General features: G+C 43.4%; 1 protein-coding gene across 1 annotated transcript in view; it reads right to left on the bottom strand.

Annotated features, from left to right (window-relative positions):
* LOC144823260 (uncharacterized) overlaps positions 1 to 16,764 on the bottom strand; it is a 277,122-nt gene that overhangs the window by 22,567 nt on the left and 237,791 nt on the right. The window contains exon 33 of the mRNA XM_078681614.1: positions 12,687 to 12,919. Within this exon, the coding sequence (XP_078537740.1) occupies positions 12,687 to 12,919 (233 nt within the window). The remainder of the gene's footprint in view (positions 1 to 12,686; positions 12,920 to 16,764) is intronic.

Consider the following 16,764-nt stretch of genomic DNA (forward strand, 5'->3'; position numbering starts at 1 on the left):
TTTGCCTTTTCTGGCTTGGTGTAAAGGAGAGCTTCAGTCTAACTGTAAGTTCCACACCACTTTTGAGCTTGGGACTCTAGTAAACTGTTAGATCCATGTATAGAAAGACCGAGAGCTCACAAGAACTATACCTATTAACCCATCTCATAAAAGGGGTTAAACAGGAATATATATACTAACCGACACAGCTGAAAAATAAAGTACTCACCCCTGCACCAGCAGGGGAGCAAAGGCTGCATCTGGAATTCAAATGACCATGACAAAACTACAACTGGAGATTATAGTTTAAAAAATGGCTGCATGCCATAAAAAAAAAAAATTCTGGGCGCCAAGCAAATATGATGGCTCAAGCAATACTATCTGTGTTTTGCCCGCTTCAGTTTGAGTCTATTGTCTTCCGATGTCAGCTTAACTGTTGGTTGATACTGTTGTCTTCAATTGAGAAAATGGCTTCCAAAATGTTAAGCAGCCGTTCATCACTTTCCCTGGTACAAATTACATCTACAGATCTTCAGTGTAGCACCGAAAAGATAAAGGGCCTCATTTAGAGGTTGTCAGATATGGCACATCTGCCCCAAAAACAAAGAAAGCCTCTAAATTGCTGGTTTCCCCCCCCACCCCATTTAGAGGTGGTGGAACTACAGGGTTTCCAACAGCGGTGTCTTAGCTGACTTCGCCAGTAGAAACCCCTGACCTGGAAGCTCCTCTGCTACTGGTCCTCCTCGTCACAGTGATGGTCATCCCATGATCTTTATGGCAGTGTGACTTTCAGTGGTTTACCCTGCCCGGATCCACCAGGCAACTTAGAGTAGCACCCAACTCCAGTGTGAAAGTACTCTTCCTGCCAGGGCCATGGATTTTTTGTTTTGCACAGACACTGACTTTGCGAGTTTGTAAGAATCATAAATATATTCAAGTATTTAAAACAAAGGTGCTGGCTCAGAATGCTGCTCTACATAATATTAAACACAGAGCTCATCACTGAATGCACTGTAGGTAGTGAGATCCTTGCCAGGTAGACAGAAATCCCAAAATGTGGTGGGTAGTGCTTCACGAGGGTTCAGACGTCAGGAACTCTCCTGACCTGGTGGTCTGGGAGGACATTTGCTAGTGTCTAAATTTGGGCATGGAGGCTAACCCACCCAGTGGCAGCTCGCCCATAGAGGGTGCAGGGGCGTCGCCCTGCTAACAAATGGCACAAGCCTGCCTCGTCTCCAATTACTTGCTGTCATGATGTTACACTTTGCAGGAAAAAGATTGTGTTTTCAAAATAAAGTGCAACATTGTGCCAGCAACAAATGGGCACCGCAGTCAGGCGGAGGATTCTTCAGCCCACCTCGCACATTCACAGTACATAGCAGACATGAAGCACTTGCCTCGGGCAGTGCAGCATGTCTGCTAACGAGGCTTCGGTGGGGCTTGTCACTCTTCATCCCGATATCCTATCAGCTGGCAGGATAGAGGGGGCGGGCTCGTCTCCAACCCTATCCTAGCATCTGATATGGCAGGAACTCGCTTGCCAGGCCAAGATGAGCAAAATCTATCATTCATGACAGCTTCCACTTGTTCAGGCTGGAGAGCAGTTTGTGGGAGGCAGAATCCAGGAGTAAGAATCAGAGAGATGTCGACCGAGAGTCCAGACTACTGAGGTAAATGAGGTTGTGTGTGTAATACCAAACAATGGGAAGTGTTGTATTAGTAGAGAGCGCCCAACTTGACTGATACTAAAGTGCTTTTTACATTCATCTTCATACAACTTTAGTGCTTGTGAGGTGTGTTGTCTTGAACCTCAATAAGTCACAGATCTCGGTTTTCTATGCTTTGAAGCCAGTTAGAATGTGTGCTTTATGTAAGTGCAACTTGTGCGAAGATAAAGTGCTGCGTGCATAGACCACTTACTGGTTAATCAATGCTAAAGTGCTTAGGTCCTTAAATGTATTGGCGTTGTTAGCATCTGATTACTATATCTGTTTGCTGAGCTTTACTGCGGGTTATGCGTTTAACGTTTTACTACTTTAGTGGTGCTGAGGCGGTCAGTGCCTTGAGCTCTTCAGAATCCCTGATCTATGTTTGCTATGTCTGTTTACTTACATAAGTATAAATTAGCATACGGCCTGAGGAAAATACCCTGTTTAAAATGCAGCATGGTATGTGCAAAAGTGCTTGGTTCGTTGAGCGCCACTAGGGGCACTGAACACGATTTGCTAATTTACATGCGGGTTGCCATAGGACCTAAATGTTTTGCATTTTTAAAATACAATGTTGATTCAGTTCCCTCTTATATTTTAAGTTTTTTGAGGTGGATTCCTTCTCCAATGAAATGCTTAGAATTTGTAATAAACTCAAGTAGAAAATAGAGCACATGCGGATAAGATTACTCATAATAATTGCTGAAGAAACTATAGTAGATTTGTGAGAGGCCTGCATAATTGTTATTGTGCACCACGCAGTTCTCTCGGTGTCAGATTACTACTGCGGTGAGAAAATTAGGGTTGCAATTGCCTGCTCGGAAACAATATTTGCAGTAGGCCGAGTCGAGTGTTTCTTAAACTCGGGCTGCTCCAGGAGAATTCGAGCTTCGGGTGCCTCGTGGCGTCCGTGAGGGGAACTAGTAATGATTTGTTCCAATTCATTTGTAGCCCGACCTCCGTCCATACGCAATTAAATCCCAGATGACTCGGAGTCGTTGGTTCCATAGTCAAGTCAAGTCAAAAGATCTTTATTCGGAATAAAAACATCCATAAAAGTACAAACAAAATACAATAAAACTTTGCAGTACATAATGACATCTGGAAAACAAGTCTAGAAGCGATTAGACATAGTCAAATTTCAATTTCATATTTACACGCGAATTGTCCCTTTTATAAAAACATCTACATACACAATTTAAAAATACACGATTAAAAAGATACAATCTAATCAACATGGTTTAAGAAATGGATGGGTAGTAGCAGCATTATCATTGTGTCCACATAAAACAATCTTTATAAAAGAAGAATATACAGTTTTTAAAATTTTATTAAAATACATAGGAAAAAGTGCAATGTGCGATAATTATACATCGGTAAATAAAGTGGCTCGTAATCTGACAGCTGCTTTAAGGAAGCAGCTCACCCTGAATATAACTTCATCCGATCCCAATAATAAAAATGACCTTAATGCCAGTTTAAAATTGGTCAGTTCATGTTTCCTACAGTAGGGCATTAAATAATGAGCGGAGAGCTTTTTATAGAAACCGCAAAAGAACAGGAAATGCATAAGACTCTGTTTCAGGCTGGGGTTACAGTGACAGTTCAAACTCTCTAAATGTTTATTGTAACCCAAAGGGAAGTTCAGTAAGTTTACTATACTTCCGTCTCGGAAACGAAACAGTAAACCCCTGTTCCACCTACTAAGTTGCAGACGTAAATACCTATATGGTGGACCAGGATGTTTAATGTGTGGTTCCGAATAGCCCATATATTTAATAACAGTGCATTTAGTCGAGTTCTTCCCTTCACGTTCTCCTCTATACAAATCATACAGTGCCCTAAGAATAATAGTCTTATGGGAGCGGTTTATTAAACTCGGTGTGGAAAACAGAGAACCCTGCCCTACACTTTCAAGGCAATCTTTTACCGCTTTTAACCATGGTATGCAGTTTGCCCTATCGCATTTTAGACAATCTAAAATTATTTCACGGGTCAAAATGGCAGCCGGGTTATTCCATAGCTTTAGCCAGAAGAGTACAGGTCTCGATCTTACAAAATCTTCTATGTATGAAATATTTAACTCATTGTGGCATACATAGTTAGGGGAACAGATAACCCCGCCGAGCACCTTCCGGCAAAACCGGTTTTCTTCCATTTGAATGTGGGAGCATTTTGTGTAGCCCCAGACCTCGGCGCCATAGGTACCAGTTGGCATACATTGAGTTTGATAGATCTTAACCAGTGGTGTGATTACGTCAGCATAGTTGGGTTGTCTCAAAGAAGTGACACAATTTATAGCCTTGCCCAACTTATTCCTAGCATAAGATACATGTGCATGCCATGTACCAGTGTTTGAGAACAACAACCCCAGATATGGGAAGGTACTGGTACTTTTCAAAACATTTGACCCTGATTTGATCTCGGCAATTTTATAATTCTTAGGACCGCAGCTCATGATTAATGATTTTTTAAAATTAGTTGTCAAGCCTAAATCGGCCATAAAAAGAACAAATCCGGAAATTAAAATGCGGAGTGCCTTCGGGGTGCGGCCCATCAGGACCGCATCGTCAGCATAAAGAAGGGTAGGTATTGGGACTCCATTTACATGAGGTACATCTTTTGTTAAAATACTCAGGGCGCCGCTTAAATTATTAATATACAAGATAAACAGGAGGGGGGCCAGCACACACCCTTGTCTGACCCCCCTACCGATACTAATGTCATCAGAAACTTCGCCAGATTGATTTATGCGCACACGTGCTTTTAAGTCACGGTGTAAAAAAGCTAAAAAGTGGACCAAATAATCGTCTAAACCATACTCAAGAAGGGTGGACCAAAGGCGGGAACGGTTAACAAAATCAAAAGCGGAACTCAAATCCATGAATCCAAAATATAGAGGGGATTTCTTGGCAATGTTATATTTCGCCATAATCAGATTCAGGTTTAGGCATTGTTCCACCGTTCCAACGCCACTACGGAAGCCAAGCTGACTGGGATGTAAGATCTTATTCTCGTCAGCCCAAGTTCTAATCCTTTTAAATATGATCCGCCCCAGAACTTTCAAAGTATTATCAATTAATGAAATGGGGCGGTAACACCCCGGGTCCAGTCTGTCACCCTTTTTGAAAATTGGAACGATTGTGCTGCAGGACCATGTTTCTGGAATTTGCCCATTTGTTAAATTATTAAAAACATTACATAGCAGTGGAGCCCAAAAAACGGGCTCACACTTCAACTGGTCAATTGAGAGGCCGTCAGGGCCGGGCGCTTTATTTCCAGCGCTTTCTAATATTGCATCCTCAACCTCAGATACAGAAATATTAAGTGGGTTTAAGGGTAATAGAGTCAAAGGAGGAGTATCTGGAGTTGCATAAATTTTTGCAAAATGTTCCATCCAGACAAGGCCAGTGATGTTACAGTTAATCTCCGTTAGATTAGAGCCTATAGATCTTATCTCCTTTACCTCTTTCCAAAACCCTGTGGTATCTTTCAATTCGGCTGAGCGTGCCAGGGAGCCCCAGTGGGATTTAAGCAGTTCATTTGATCTAGTTCGTAGGGTACGTTTGTACTCTGTTCTGAGCAATCTTATTTGTGGTAGGTCCCTTGGTTCAGCTTTAAGGGCAGCTCTCAAGTTCCTGTTTGCTTTGGAACAGAGGGCATCGAACCATCTAGGTGTTTCCACAGCTTTACTAGAAGCTGGTCTGGAGATCTCACCTTTTATTACGGAACAGAGTTCAGAAAATAACGTAATTATGTTAACCCCATGGTCATCAATGGTGAGACAATTTTCGATCAAAACTGGATATTTTTTAATAATTTCAGCTAGGATTCCCCGGTTATCCACGCCCTTCCAAATTACCCTCAATTTATCAGTTGCAACCTTCAAGTTTTTAGCACCTATTTCTTTTCGTATGCACTTACCCCTCAAAAGTAATAGGTGAATAACAATTGGGTAATGGTCGCTATAAATTTTACATACAACTTCAGCCCTTATTAGAGCATTAGCGACAGGAGGTGAAACAAAAACATAATCAATTGTAGTACCACCCCCATGACCAATAAAAGTGGAAAATGGGGCGGTACTATCCTCCATACCTACATGTTCCATACAATTTACAAGGTCTCTAGTTGTTAGAAAATTTGATAGTTCTGTTCCTCTTTTACAAGGGAGGTTTCTTGAATGTATATGGGCATTAAAGTCCCCTCCTAGGCAGATACCATCAAATTTCCCAAATTTCTGACCATCCATAATTTCATCAATAAAATCAAACAAAAGAATAAAATTGGGGTTTGGTAGGGACAAAAAGTCATTATTATAAAAGTTGATTAAACATAGTCTTGTCCTCTGAGTATACGATAATGCCATAAAACTAGTGCAATTTGTTAGCAGGTTCTCAACTTTGACTTCCGCAGTAATCTTTATCCAGATTGATAATCCACCGCTAGGACGACCAAACGGAGGAACTGGAACGATCTTATTATGGCAGGTATACCCCTCAAATAACAAATCAACTGTGCACCAGGTTTCTTGGAACATTAATATGTCATGACAGTTAACCCAATCTTTCCAAGAGGTAATTTCCATCTTTGCCTTCAGCCCGGCAATATTCCAACTAAGAATTTTTAAAATATTATCTGGCCTAGAGCAAGGGCCCTGTTCAGAAACTGGAACGGATGTTAATGTAATGAGCCCTTGTTGTTCACATGATATACCAGATAAAAAGGTGTTAGATGTCGACAGAGGCACCTCAGGAAATGTTTCCACTGACCGATCGATAACCGAACACACAGGAATCGGTTCAGTGGTAGTGGGAGGCAGTCAATCCAAAGATTCCAAATCCTGAAATATTGCAAACCTATTGTGTAAGGGGAAAACCGGTGGGGGCTGCATCATTTTGTGTGGGGGACGGTAGAAATAATTTAACGGTAGGGGTTTCACCACAGTAGATGGGCCGTGTCGAGCAGAGGTTCTGTTCAACAGAAATTTTGCAGTTCCCGGGTTTCTAAAGTTAATTACAATGCAGTCCCCATTAATGTTTTTGAGTAGAGGACCGACCCAGGTTACTCGTCTTGTGGACAGAATCTCTTTAGAAATGTCATAGCCCACCCCCTTATGCTTTGCTAGCCAGTCTATACACTTATTGTGCAGTTGGACCCACGATTCTCCTTGGCCTTCCCTAAGGGATGGGATACCAGCCAGAACTAAAACATAAGGACAAGCCTCAGGTGGAAGGTGTAAGGCAGGCCCTTGGTGTTTAATAGGCCTAGTGTCTTCATGTGTGATCTTATTATAGCGCTGGCTGGGATCTGGGGCGGCTTTCTGCATTGTGGTAATGCCTGCCGGTGAAATACTATTGTTAATTGCTGTGGATGAGCCAGTTACAACAATAGGGGAAACGGAGGATTTGTCAGAAACACTGGTAGCGATACTTGGAAGCAAAGAGGATTTAGTTGAGGGAACAGACTGGTTGCCACCTCTTGTGCTGTTACATTGGATAACCGCAGATGTAATAGATGGTGATAAATGGGTAGCAACCTGTGGTTCCTTATCCCTATTAATGACCTGGTCCCCCCTAGTAAGAACACGAGTGGTGGATTCCAGGTCCTTTAACAAACGTTCTACTCTTATTTTATCCAAGCTCACTGTACCTTTTCTTTTGGCATCATCATTTTTAATTAGGTTTTCCAGTCTGTCAAGTCTTTTAAAAATATTATTAAATTGTTTATTAATTTGACCTTCGAGCTGTTTAAAAATAGTATCTGCGATGGTCTCAATAAGATTCCCCTCTGATTTAGAGTAATGACCATTTGTGTTGTTTACATTGGGGAACTCAGTCTGGGTTGAACAAGACATACAATTTGAATCTTCGTTATTTATGACTACAACATCACCCAGATGAGATTGATCCTGGGCAGATACAATTCGTTGATTTAATTTCTGTTTCTTCTCCCTAGTCCACATACTTTGTGGTGTTGGTTGGTTTACACTCCTTAATGGCTGCTTCCTTTTATTGTGAGATAATTTCACAGGAGCCCTCTTTCTCTTAGCAGCAGCATTATCAGATACCTTGTTGATAGCCTCCGCAGATGTAGGTTCTAATGTAGAGTCAGGGGCTATTTCTGGGGCTGTGTATATAACGGTATTTTCATCGTCCAGAACAGTGGGCACAGTGACAACAGAATGTGATGGTTTAACCACTCTAACCTCCGGATTAATGTGAGTGTTGACTTTTAGGCAACTCGTGGCGTGTGGTTGATTAGTGTTCATAGGGCCCATAGAAAACCTTCTTTCAGTTTCGACAATTTCATTGAACGCGGTATCAATTAATGTCTCAAAAGAAGTTAATATTGAAAATGAAGTATCTATTTCCTGGATGGGGGCATCAGCAGAGTTACTTATGTCCGTGCGATCACCCATTCTATTTACCTGATAAGAGGCAAACCTTACGAAGGAGATGCTTGTGGGGTGGCCCGCCCGACCACTGATGACCTCAGAGGGCCCGCCCTTTGCCCGGGCTTAGCCCGGCGCTGCTGCCCGCGCGCGTCCCGCGACGCGGAGGGAGCGTCCTGCTAAAGTAGCGCCTCCAGGCGCGCAGCGGCAGGAAGTGGCCGGAAGTGGTCGCACTGCCCTCTGGGAGCTGTAGTCTCCAGCCGCCACCAGCCGCGAGGAATGGAGAACGCGGCGGCGGCGAGACCTACAGCGTCAGGGACCCAGGGGCAGGAAGGCAGAAGAGCGTCTGGCAGGTAGGTTTCCCGGCAGCAGTGTGGCTCGATTTCCCCGCTCCACCGAGGGAGCGTCCTGCTAAAGTAGCGCCTCCAGGCGCGCAGCGGCAGGAAGTGGCCGGAAGTGGTCGCACTGCCCTCTGGGAGCTGTAGTCTCCAGCCGCCACCAGCCGCGAGGAATGGAGAACGCGGCGGCGGCGAGACCTACAGCGTCAGGGACCCAGGGGCAGGAAGGCAGAAGAGCGTCTGGCAGGTAGGTTTCCCGGCAGCAGTGTGGCTCGATTTCCCCGCTCCACCGAGGGAGCGTCCTGCTAAAGTAGCGCCTCCAGGCGCGCAGCGGCAGGAAGTGGCCGGAAGTGGTCGCACTGCCCTCTGGGAGCTGTAGTCTCCAGCCGCCACCAGCCGCGAGGAATGGAGAACGCGGCGGCGGCGAGACCTACAGCGTCAGGGACCCAGGGGCAGGAAGGCAGAAGAGCGTCTGGCAGGTAGGTTTCCCGGCAGCAGTGTGGCTCGATTTCCCCGCTCCACCGAGGGAGCGTCCTGCTAAAGTAGCGCCTCCAGGCGCGCAGCGGCAGGAAGTGGCCGGAAGTGGTCGCACTGCCCTCTGGGAGCTGTAGTCTCCAGCCGCCACCAGCCGCGAGAAATGGAGAACGCGGCGGCGGCGAGACCTACAGCGTCAGGGACCCAGGGGCAGGAAGGCAGAAGAGCGTCTGGCAGGTAGGTTTCCCGGCAGCAGTGTGGCTCGATTTCCCCGCTCCACCGAGGGAGCGTCCTGCTAAAGTAGCGCCTCCAGGCGCGCAGCGGCAGGAAGTGGCCGGAAGTGGTCGCACTGCCCTCTGGGAGCTGTAGTCTCCAGCCGCCACCAGCCACGAGGAATGGAGAACGCGGCGGCGGCGAGACCTACAGCATCAGGGACCCAGGTGCAGGAAGGCAGAAGAGCGTCTGGCAGGTAGGTTTCCCGGCAGCAGTGTGGCTCGATTTCCCCTTGGTTCCATAGTCTTATTGTGCCCAGTTGTCTAATGTTGGTCCTCGGTGCTCTGATTGATGCTACATTTTTTAGATTGAATTTTCGCTTTTACAACCATAACGGACAGTTGCTCAACTACATTACAGCACATGTCAGCACACTGGAATTGCAGTTTGTTGTGTACACAATTACGCATTATGTAGAATAAGCATCCCCATCAACTAGCACCCCGCAGTCTGGGTGTTGTAGAGAACCCCAATATCCTTACAGACTAGCTGTCACGCTGTACAGAGGTGCTCTCTCATTTCACTTACATAAGGCGGCATGCCAGTTTTTTTAACTTGATTTTCCAATCGTGTCCAAGCTAGCCACGTAGTCACGGAGAAGGCCCCTTAAGTCTGTCAACCTAAAAGTAGGCGGTAACGTGTCGGCATAGAGATCCGCCAGTTCGCTGCACATTATCATGTCCTTTGGCTAGCTTTGAAATTTGGGTGCCCCCCTGCCACCCCACTTCAAGGCCACCCGCCTCCGACCGTATCAAGGCTACACCCAGCAGTGCCATCATGGGAGACATAGGAATTATTTTATCTATCACTAGCTCTAGCGTGTGAATTACCTGAGATCGAGATGTTGCAGATGTTGGGCAGGAGCACGCCAAGTGCAAGAAATCTATCTGATCCAGAGGCAGCACATCCGCTGCATTTAGACCCTGCCAATATGCGGCACTTCAACATGCTTACGGGAATATAGTACATCCTGTGCTGGTATTTATAATAAATAAGTCTATCGTCTATTTCCCATTCAAAGAACTTTCTTTAGCAATCACACAGCAAAAGGATCATTATTTGTCAGTGTTTTCATTACTTATGTCTATGGACCACAGTGTGCAGGCTTAACCCTCTGGTTCTGAAGTTGCGCAGCGCAGTATGTTATAGTATAAATACGAGTTATAAGAGGTTTAGGGGTTGATTTCTCTAACAAGTGTAATAGCAGACCCCAGTCTGACGGGCTTCTGGAAATGTTGGGATTAATCGTTTCATTATATGTATGAGATTATATGATACCCTAGAATGTCCAGTGTAGGGGAATGTGTTTGGGCTATAAATTCCATTAATGGAATTTATTTTTTGTTCAGAAATATGCCCCACCATGTATCGGAGTTATTATCACTGTAGCAGTAAGGGCAGAGCAGGGTTGTGTTTGGTATGGGCATGGAGGTCATGTGTAATTTCAGCTTTGGCTGCTCACTTAAGGTGGTCCTCGCTGAGCTTCGCCAATCGTGTCAATGGCCAGCTCGCAGATGTCCCCATGTGTATTTCTCAGTCTGGGTGAGGCAATCTGCTATAGAGATTAGACTGGATGAGGGCCGGCTCTGTCAGGCTGCCTTCCAGATCCACGTGTAGTCGGTGCAACCTCCTGGATGACAAATGTACTTTTAACAAATTAGAATGTTGTGTGTGTGTGTGACCTGAGGTGGAATTATTTTTATTTACTATTTCGTCTTTTAAATATCTCCTAAAAGTAATCTCATAATGTAGGTCATGCGCAATTATTTTACTTACTATGGGTAAATTATACAAAACAATACTTCTGGAAGCTTCTCACCCTAACTCATCTCAAAAGTGAAAGTAACATGAAGGCCTATTAACAGCACAGTTGCTACTAATAACAATCTTGCTGTTACACTGCCACTTTTTAGGTAAAACTAACTCCATCTCCTTTTCGTACCTCAAACCACGTGTTAATTCAGATGAACCGTGATATACATTTTCAGCAATGCTATATGGAAAACTCTTCCTTTCAATGAAGCTGCCATCTTCATTGCCAACGAGTGCTGCTAGGAACCTACCTTGTAATTGTGGTCCACATGTTAAATATGGAATGACAGAAGGCCCTCTCATAATGAAAACAGGCATCCGTAGCACTGCTATAGTAATGGCATTTAAATAAAAAAAGAAAATGCAGCTATCTGTAGAGCGCTAGAGCACATTGTAGGGGTTTGAGCTCCTTTATCAGGGTAGTGGGCTTTGAATGTGAAATTAGTGCACACCTGCGTTACTGTGCTTTGAAAAGAACTGAAGGGCTTTCCAGCGCTACAGAGCTTTGCATGAGACAGAAGGGCATTTCTCATTAGTGCTTTTGTACTTTCAGTGGGGCAGTTCGGCACTCCAGTGCTGCTTTGCTTTAAATGGAACCGTTGGGCAATTCTCACCAGTGCAGTTGTACTTTCGGAGGGATAGTAGGGCACCCCAGAGCTACAGTATTTTGAAGGAGATAGTAGGACACGCCAGGGTTGCTGTATTTTGAATTGAACAGTAGAGGACTTCAGTGTAACTGTGCTTCGAATAGGGTGGAAGCGCACTCCAGGGTTATAATGATTTGAGTAGAACAGATGAGTTTTCCAGCGCTACTATGATTTAAATAGGAAAGTAAGGCGCTTCTCATCAGTGCAACTGTACTTTCAGTGGGACAGTAGCGCTCTCCATGGCTAATGTGCTTTGAATGGGACAGTTGAGAGCTCTGGTGCTAGTGGACTTTGATTGGGACTCTAGGGCATTCCAGTGCTACTGTGTGTTGAATGGGACAGTATCACACTCAAGCGTCACTGTGCTTTGAATGAGGCAGTATAGCACTCCAGCACTATTGTACTTTGAATGGGACAGTAGGGCCTTTTTTGCAGTTTTATATAGCTTCCTATGTTGTTCTATGACATCTCTTTATTAATGTAATAATTGCACTTTCAAAATTGCTTTATCAACCTTCCTGCTTTCTCAAATTTGCTTGAAAATGCACCATTTGTCCACTCTTTTTTCCAAATTGTCTCGGGAGGAGAATCCCCCCCGCCCCCCGAACCCCTGTAGATTGTTCGGGCTCGTTCACTACGCTAGCTCGCCACAGTGCAGTACGCCAATAATTTTAAGGAGCACCACTTTCAAATGTCACCAGCCGCCACTTAACACACCATCATTTGATTTCTAATAGCGATTTACCAGCAGAAATTATATTGTGGACGTATTCAATACCTACCATCTCTGGTACTCATCTGATCCAATACCTTGGCCCAATCCGCTCCACGTGTTCTCCTTTGTACACGATTTAGAATAATCCCCATTCTTTTGAAAAGCACTGCACTACTTCTCAAGTAAGTTTGTATTTTAAAATACCAATCTACTTCTATAAGCACTTCGTACATACTTAAGTCAATTGTAAATAAAACTGTTTCATACAATCAAAGTATACATTTTCTCACAGCAAATAATGACAATTCTGAGTTAATTTATATGCCAGAAAGCAATTGATCATACCGGAATTACTGGTCGGACAGGATTGACAAAGATTTCGGTTCTTCCTGGCACTTCTGGGGCTACGGGTAACGGCACAATATTGTCACTTAGTTTAGGAACAATGGGAAGCACTGGAATCTGTCCTCCTGGCGGTAAAGGCACTGCATTGGGAAGCATGCCGTTCCCAATTCGATTAAAAATCAGGGCTCCGTTTTCATCTTCACAAAACTGGTGAACCAATTTTGACTGCAAAGCTTAAAAAATAAATATCACAAAATATTGTTTAGGCGCATGACAAGTTGTACAAAAGGCAGACAACTAATTTCATGAACGTATTTGTACTAATCTTTCAGGATTCAATCTTTTTATTAGAATAAAAAATGAAGCAGGTAAGTCACATAGCAAAAAGCAAACAACTCCATCTTGGCCGGCAAAAGAGGTCGAATGCATAATATCAAACTGTACCTGAGGCGTTAACTGAGGAGCTTCTGGGTGAGGAGAGATACACAGCATGTCACCTACAACCCAAATGGGCCAGCCACGTAGGTGGAAACTTCAAAGAGCGAAACTTGCCAAGGTTATTCAATGTACCCAGTGGGGAATAGCAATTCCGAGGCCTACGATTTGCTGTGTGTAGTAGCAACATGGTCTTTGCTCAAATGATTACAAACAAATTAACAAAAGGCTAACACATTTAAACAGAGAACCCCCACCCCTTCCACCCCCTCCTTCCGAGGAAGCCCGACAGAATATGTGTAAAAAAACCAATAAAAAAAACGGTGAAGACCATCTCGCTACAGGGCAGCCACACTATGGTGTCCTGGAACCACTCTAAGCAGACAGCACTAACTTGAGGATGCAGAGGTATGCCGGGCAGGACAGCTCTTTGAATTCCTTAGACAGAATATTGATAAATGGGGACCATATTTTCGCATAAGTTGAGGGGTCTATGCTAGCTGGCATTGACAACCGTTCCAAGCCTAATATAGTCCAAAGTTGGTGGAGCCATTGTCTGTAGTATGGAATTTTGTTAGAGCCCCAATGTGCCAAGAGAATCCTGTGGGCGTCGTTAATTGTACTAATCTTTTGACTGAGAGGATATGAACAACATAAGACACCCGAGTGGGGAGGTAGATTCGCCTATCATTGAACAGCTGATACTTCACATGTCTGTCCTCCACAGAGTTGGGGGTTTCTGTAAGGGAAATGAAGGGTTGACTGGAGCACTGATCTTTACTACAGAGTTATTTACCAGTGCCCCCCTTGACCCATCTCGCAACATTTTGTAGATCAAGAACGCCTCTGTCAAGAAGTAGGAAGTTTGCATTCTGCAGTCGCCATTTACACTTCCCACTGCCTAAATACAGTTTATTGCTGCATGCATTGTTTGTTCTATTATGAACATGACTCATTGTCTCTGGCACATGATTTCTCTCAATTTTGAGGAGCTTAACGCCAACCTTTCTGTCCTGGACCCTATGACGCCCTGCATTAGACCATTGCTTTTTCTTGCCTCACTTCCTGTTCAATTTCCGTGCTTCTGGGTCCTAGTGTTCTTATCACAACACACCACCAGGAAAAGCAGATATAGGGTAGACACATAGAGTGTTTTTATTTTACCTGTATTCTGTTTTAGTGATACGTGGGCAACGTGGACTGTACTTACTGTGGTCATATTACATATCTCAATGTGCTGACTAAATATTATTCTTACTTCAAAGGTCTTTCACTAAATGGCTAATTGTGCTATGCATCCAAAAGACCATTAGCAGCAAAGGAAATCATTGTGAACTAGATTTTCTCTACATTAAAGATAAGCACTGGCAAAGACAAAACGGCCTGATTTTAGCATGTCAACGCATATGAACAGAAGCATTCATAAATTATATTTACATGTGTTGCATGCATAAGTGCTGCTCAACAAAGTAAAACTTAAATGTTGGGAAAACCTTTCGAAAAAAATGATTATTTTCTGTGTAAAAAATAAAAGTAAAGAATTAACAAAAAGCTTGATTATTGAGTGCACTTTTCAGATGTAAAATAGCACCTCATGCATTCTAATGTTAACTCTTCCTGGAAGGTGGAATGATACACTAAATATCCAATTACATGAAGTGAGTGACTAATATTCCACTAGGTAGAACCAAAGCCTTTTCTATGCATATAGTATAGACACACCTTGCAGAGAGTTGCATTCTCAGCCAGACCCAAAAATGAAGATACTTCAATAGTATATAGACTTATCAGTAAATTAGACGCATCATTTCGATTGGCACTATTCAGATGATTGCAGGTCCTTTGTTGTCTCTGTAGGGACAAACTATCATGAAGTGTCTGTGTTCATGAGGAACTTTGCATGTCTATGAAGCGCAGTGGGCAACACAACAGTATCTACAATGAATAGTACCTAGTTCTACATATCCAAGTGAGCTATGCCTGTTATACATGTTGTGGAAAGAATCAGTACTTTTTGCCCCTGCCATTTCAACATTTCTTAAAACCTACTTTTACAAACAATGCGTTTACGCCTTAAAAAAGTGTTGGTGGTGCAATTACTAAAAGGTTGGCCACTACACAGACTCTGTTACTAGTTAAAGTCCTTTCTTGGCAGAGGCTTTGGAGAAGGTTGCAACAGGCCATCTGCAAGTCCACCTCAGCACAATTATTTAGTGGATTAGACTGGTAAGGTCTGTCATTCTTTCAACTATTTCACTGGTTGCTCCAGGTTGCAGAGCAAAGCTCTGGAGTATAGCCTGCATAGCAAAAATGGTTTGGGGAGTTAGGTGCATGTGTACCACAGACAAGCCAGTTGGTTGTTATCCCCTCAGCAATTTTCTTCCACTTAATCATTTTCATAGCTTATGATTATCCACTTGATTTTTGAGCCCAGATGGTTGATGGGTTCTCCGCCATCCGCCCTCTCTTCCCTCCGCCTATGCTGTTCACCAATGGATTTATATGATACTGTAAAGTTAATGCCCATTTTCTGAAGCTAAGATATTTAGGTCTTTGCGTTTCAAGCACTGTTACCCTGATACTGTACTTTGGATCCCTCTCTCTTCTAAGGCACTATTAAACTACCTTTACTTGCGATCTTCTATTTTTTTAATTCAACACTCATCATCTTGGGTTGGGAATGTCTCTTACATGGTATGTGAGTGTTTGATTGATTCAGATGCTCCGTCCATCACCACCCTCTTACATAGTAATGTGCATGCACTCTGCTGTGAATTTCATACTGCATGTGGAGCTGGTATGCTAACTTTTATTGGGCCCTGGCATCATGTTAATCTAGCATGTATGCAGAGTTCTGCACTTATCCTTCGGAATGTTAGGTCCAAAATCTGTTCTGCGACATGGATAAGATGCTTGGTCCATTACTTCTCACCAAGGCTTTGAGGATAGGCCAATCCTGGAAGAACCCATCTCTGTGTGCTACTCATTTTCTGGTGCAATCCCTACAGAAGTAAATATGTGCTGCCAATGGCTCTTTGAATACATAAACCCTAAAAATGAAAAGTTGTGCTGCCAGTTCTTGATAAACGAGTAATCCCTACAGATGGCAAGATGTGTTGCCAATGGCTCAATGAACATGTCATCCCAAAATGGTGAGATGCACTGCCAGTGACTCAAAGTCTGTGTAAACTCTACAGATATTGGGGGACATGTTGTTTACCAGATTGCCTCCTGTCAGTCTCATATTCCATGATAATCTTGCTCTCCCCCAGTCTTGCTTGAGGTAAGATTGCAAATGAAAACCTGTGCCATTAATAATGAGCTGTAATACATAAAATACACACCTTACTGATAAAGGTGAAGATGGGCATTCCATGATTTGGAGTAATTATTAAAAACTACTCCTTCTAAAAAAATACACAATGTATTTTCAGTATATTCTGACAAAAAGCCTTATTGGCAATACATTTCAGAAATCTATTTTCGTTAATTTAGTGGTTTTTCCTTTAAGCTTTTCTTTGTAGAAATTAGCATAATATGACATTTCTGTTTCTTCCTCAGTTTGTGAATTCTAAGGAAGTTCCTCTTCTTAAAAACAGATCTGTTTTGTTGAAAGAGCAATTTGCTCCCATGACAGAATTGA

The sequence above is a fragment of the Lissotriton helveticus genome, chromosome 3_1 (genome assembly GCF_964261635.1).
Source record: "Lissotriton helveticus chromosome 3_1, aLisHel1.1, whole genome shotgun sequence".
Classification (NCBI taxonomy): domain Eukaryota; kingdom Metazoa; phylum Chordata; class Amphibia; order Caudata; family Salamandridae; genus Lissotriton; species Lissotriton helveticus.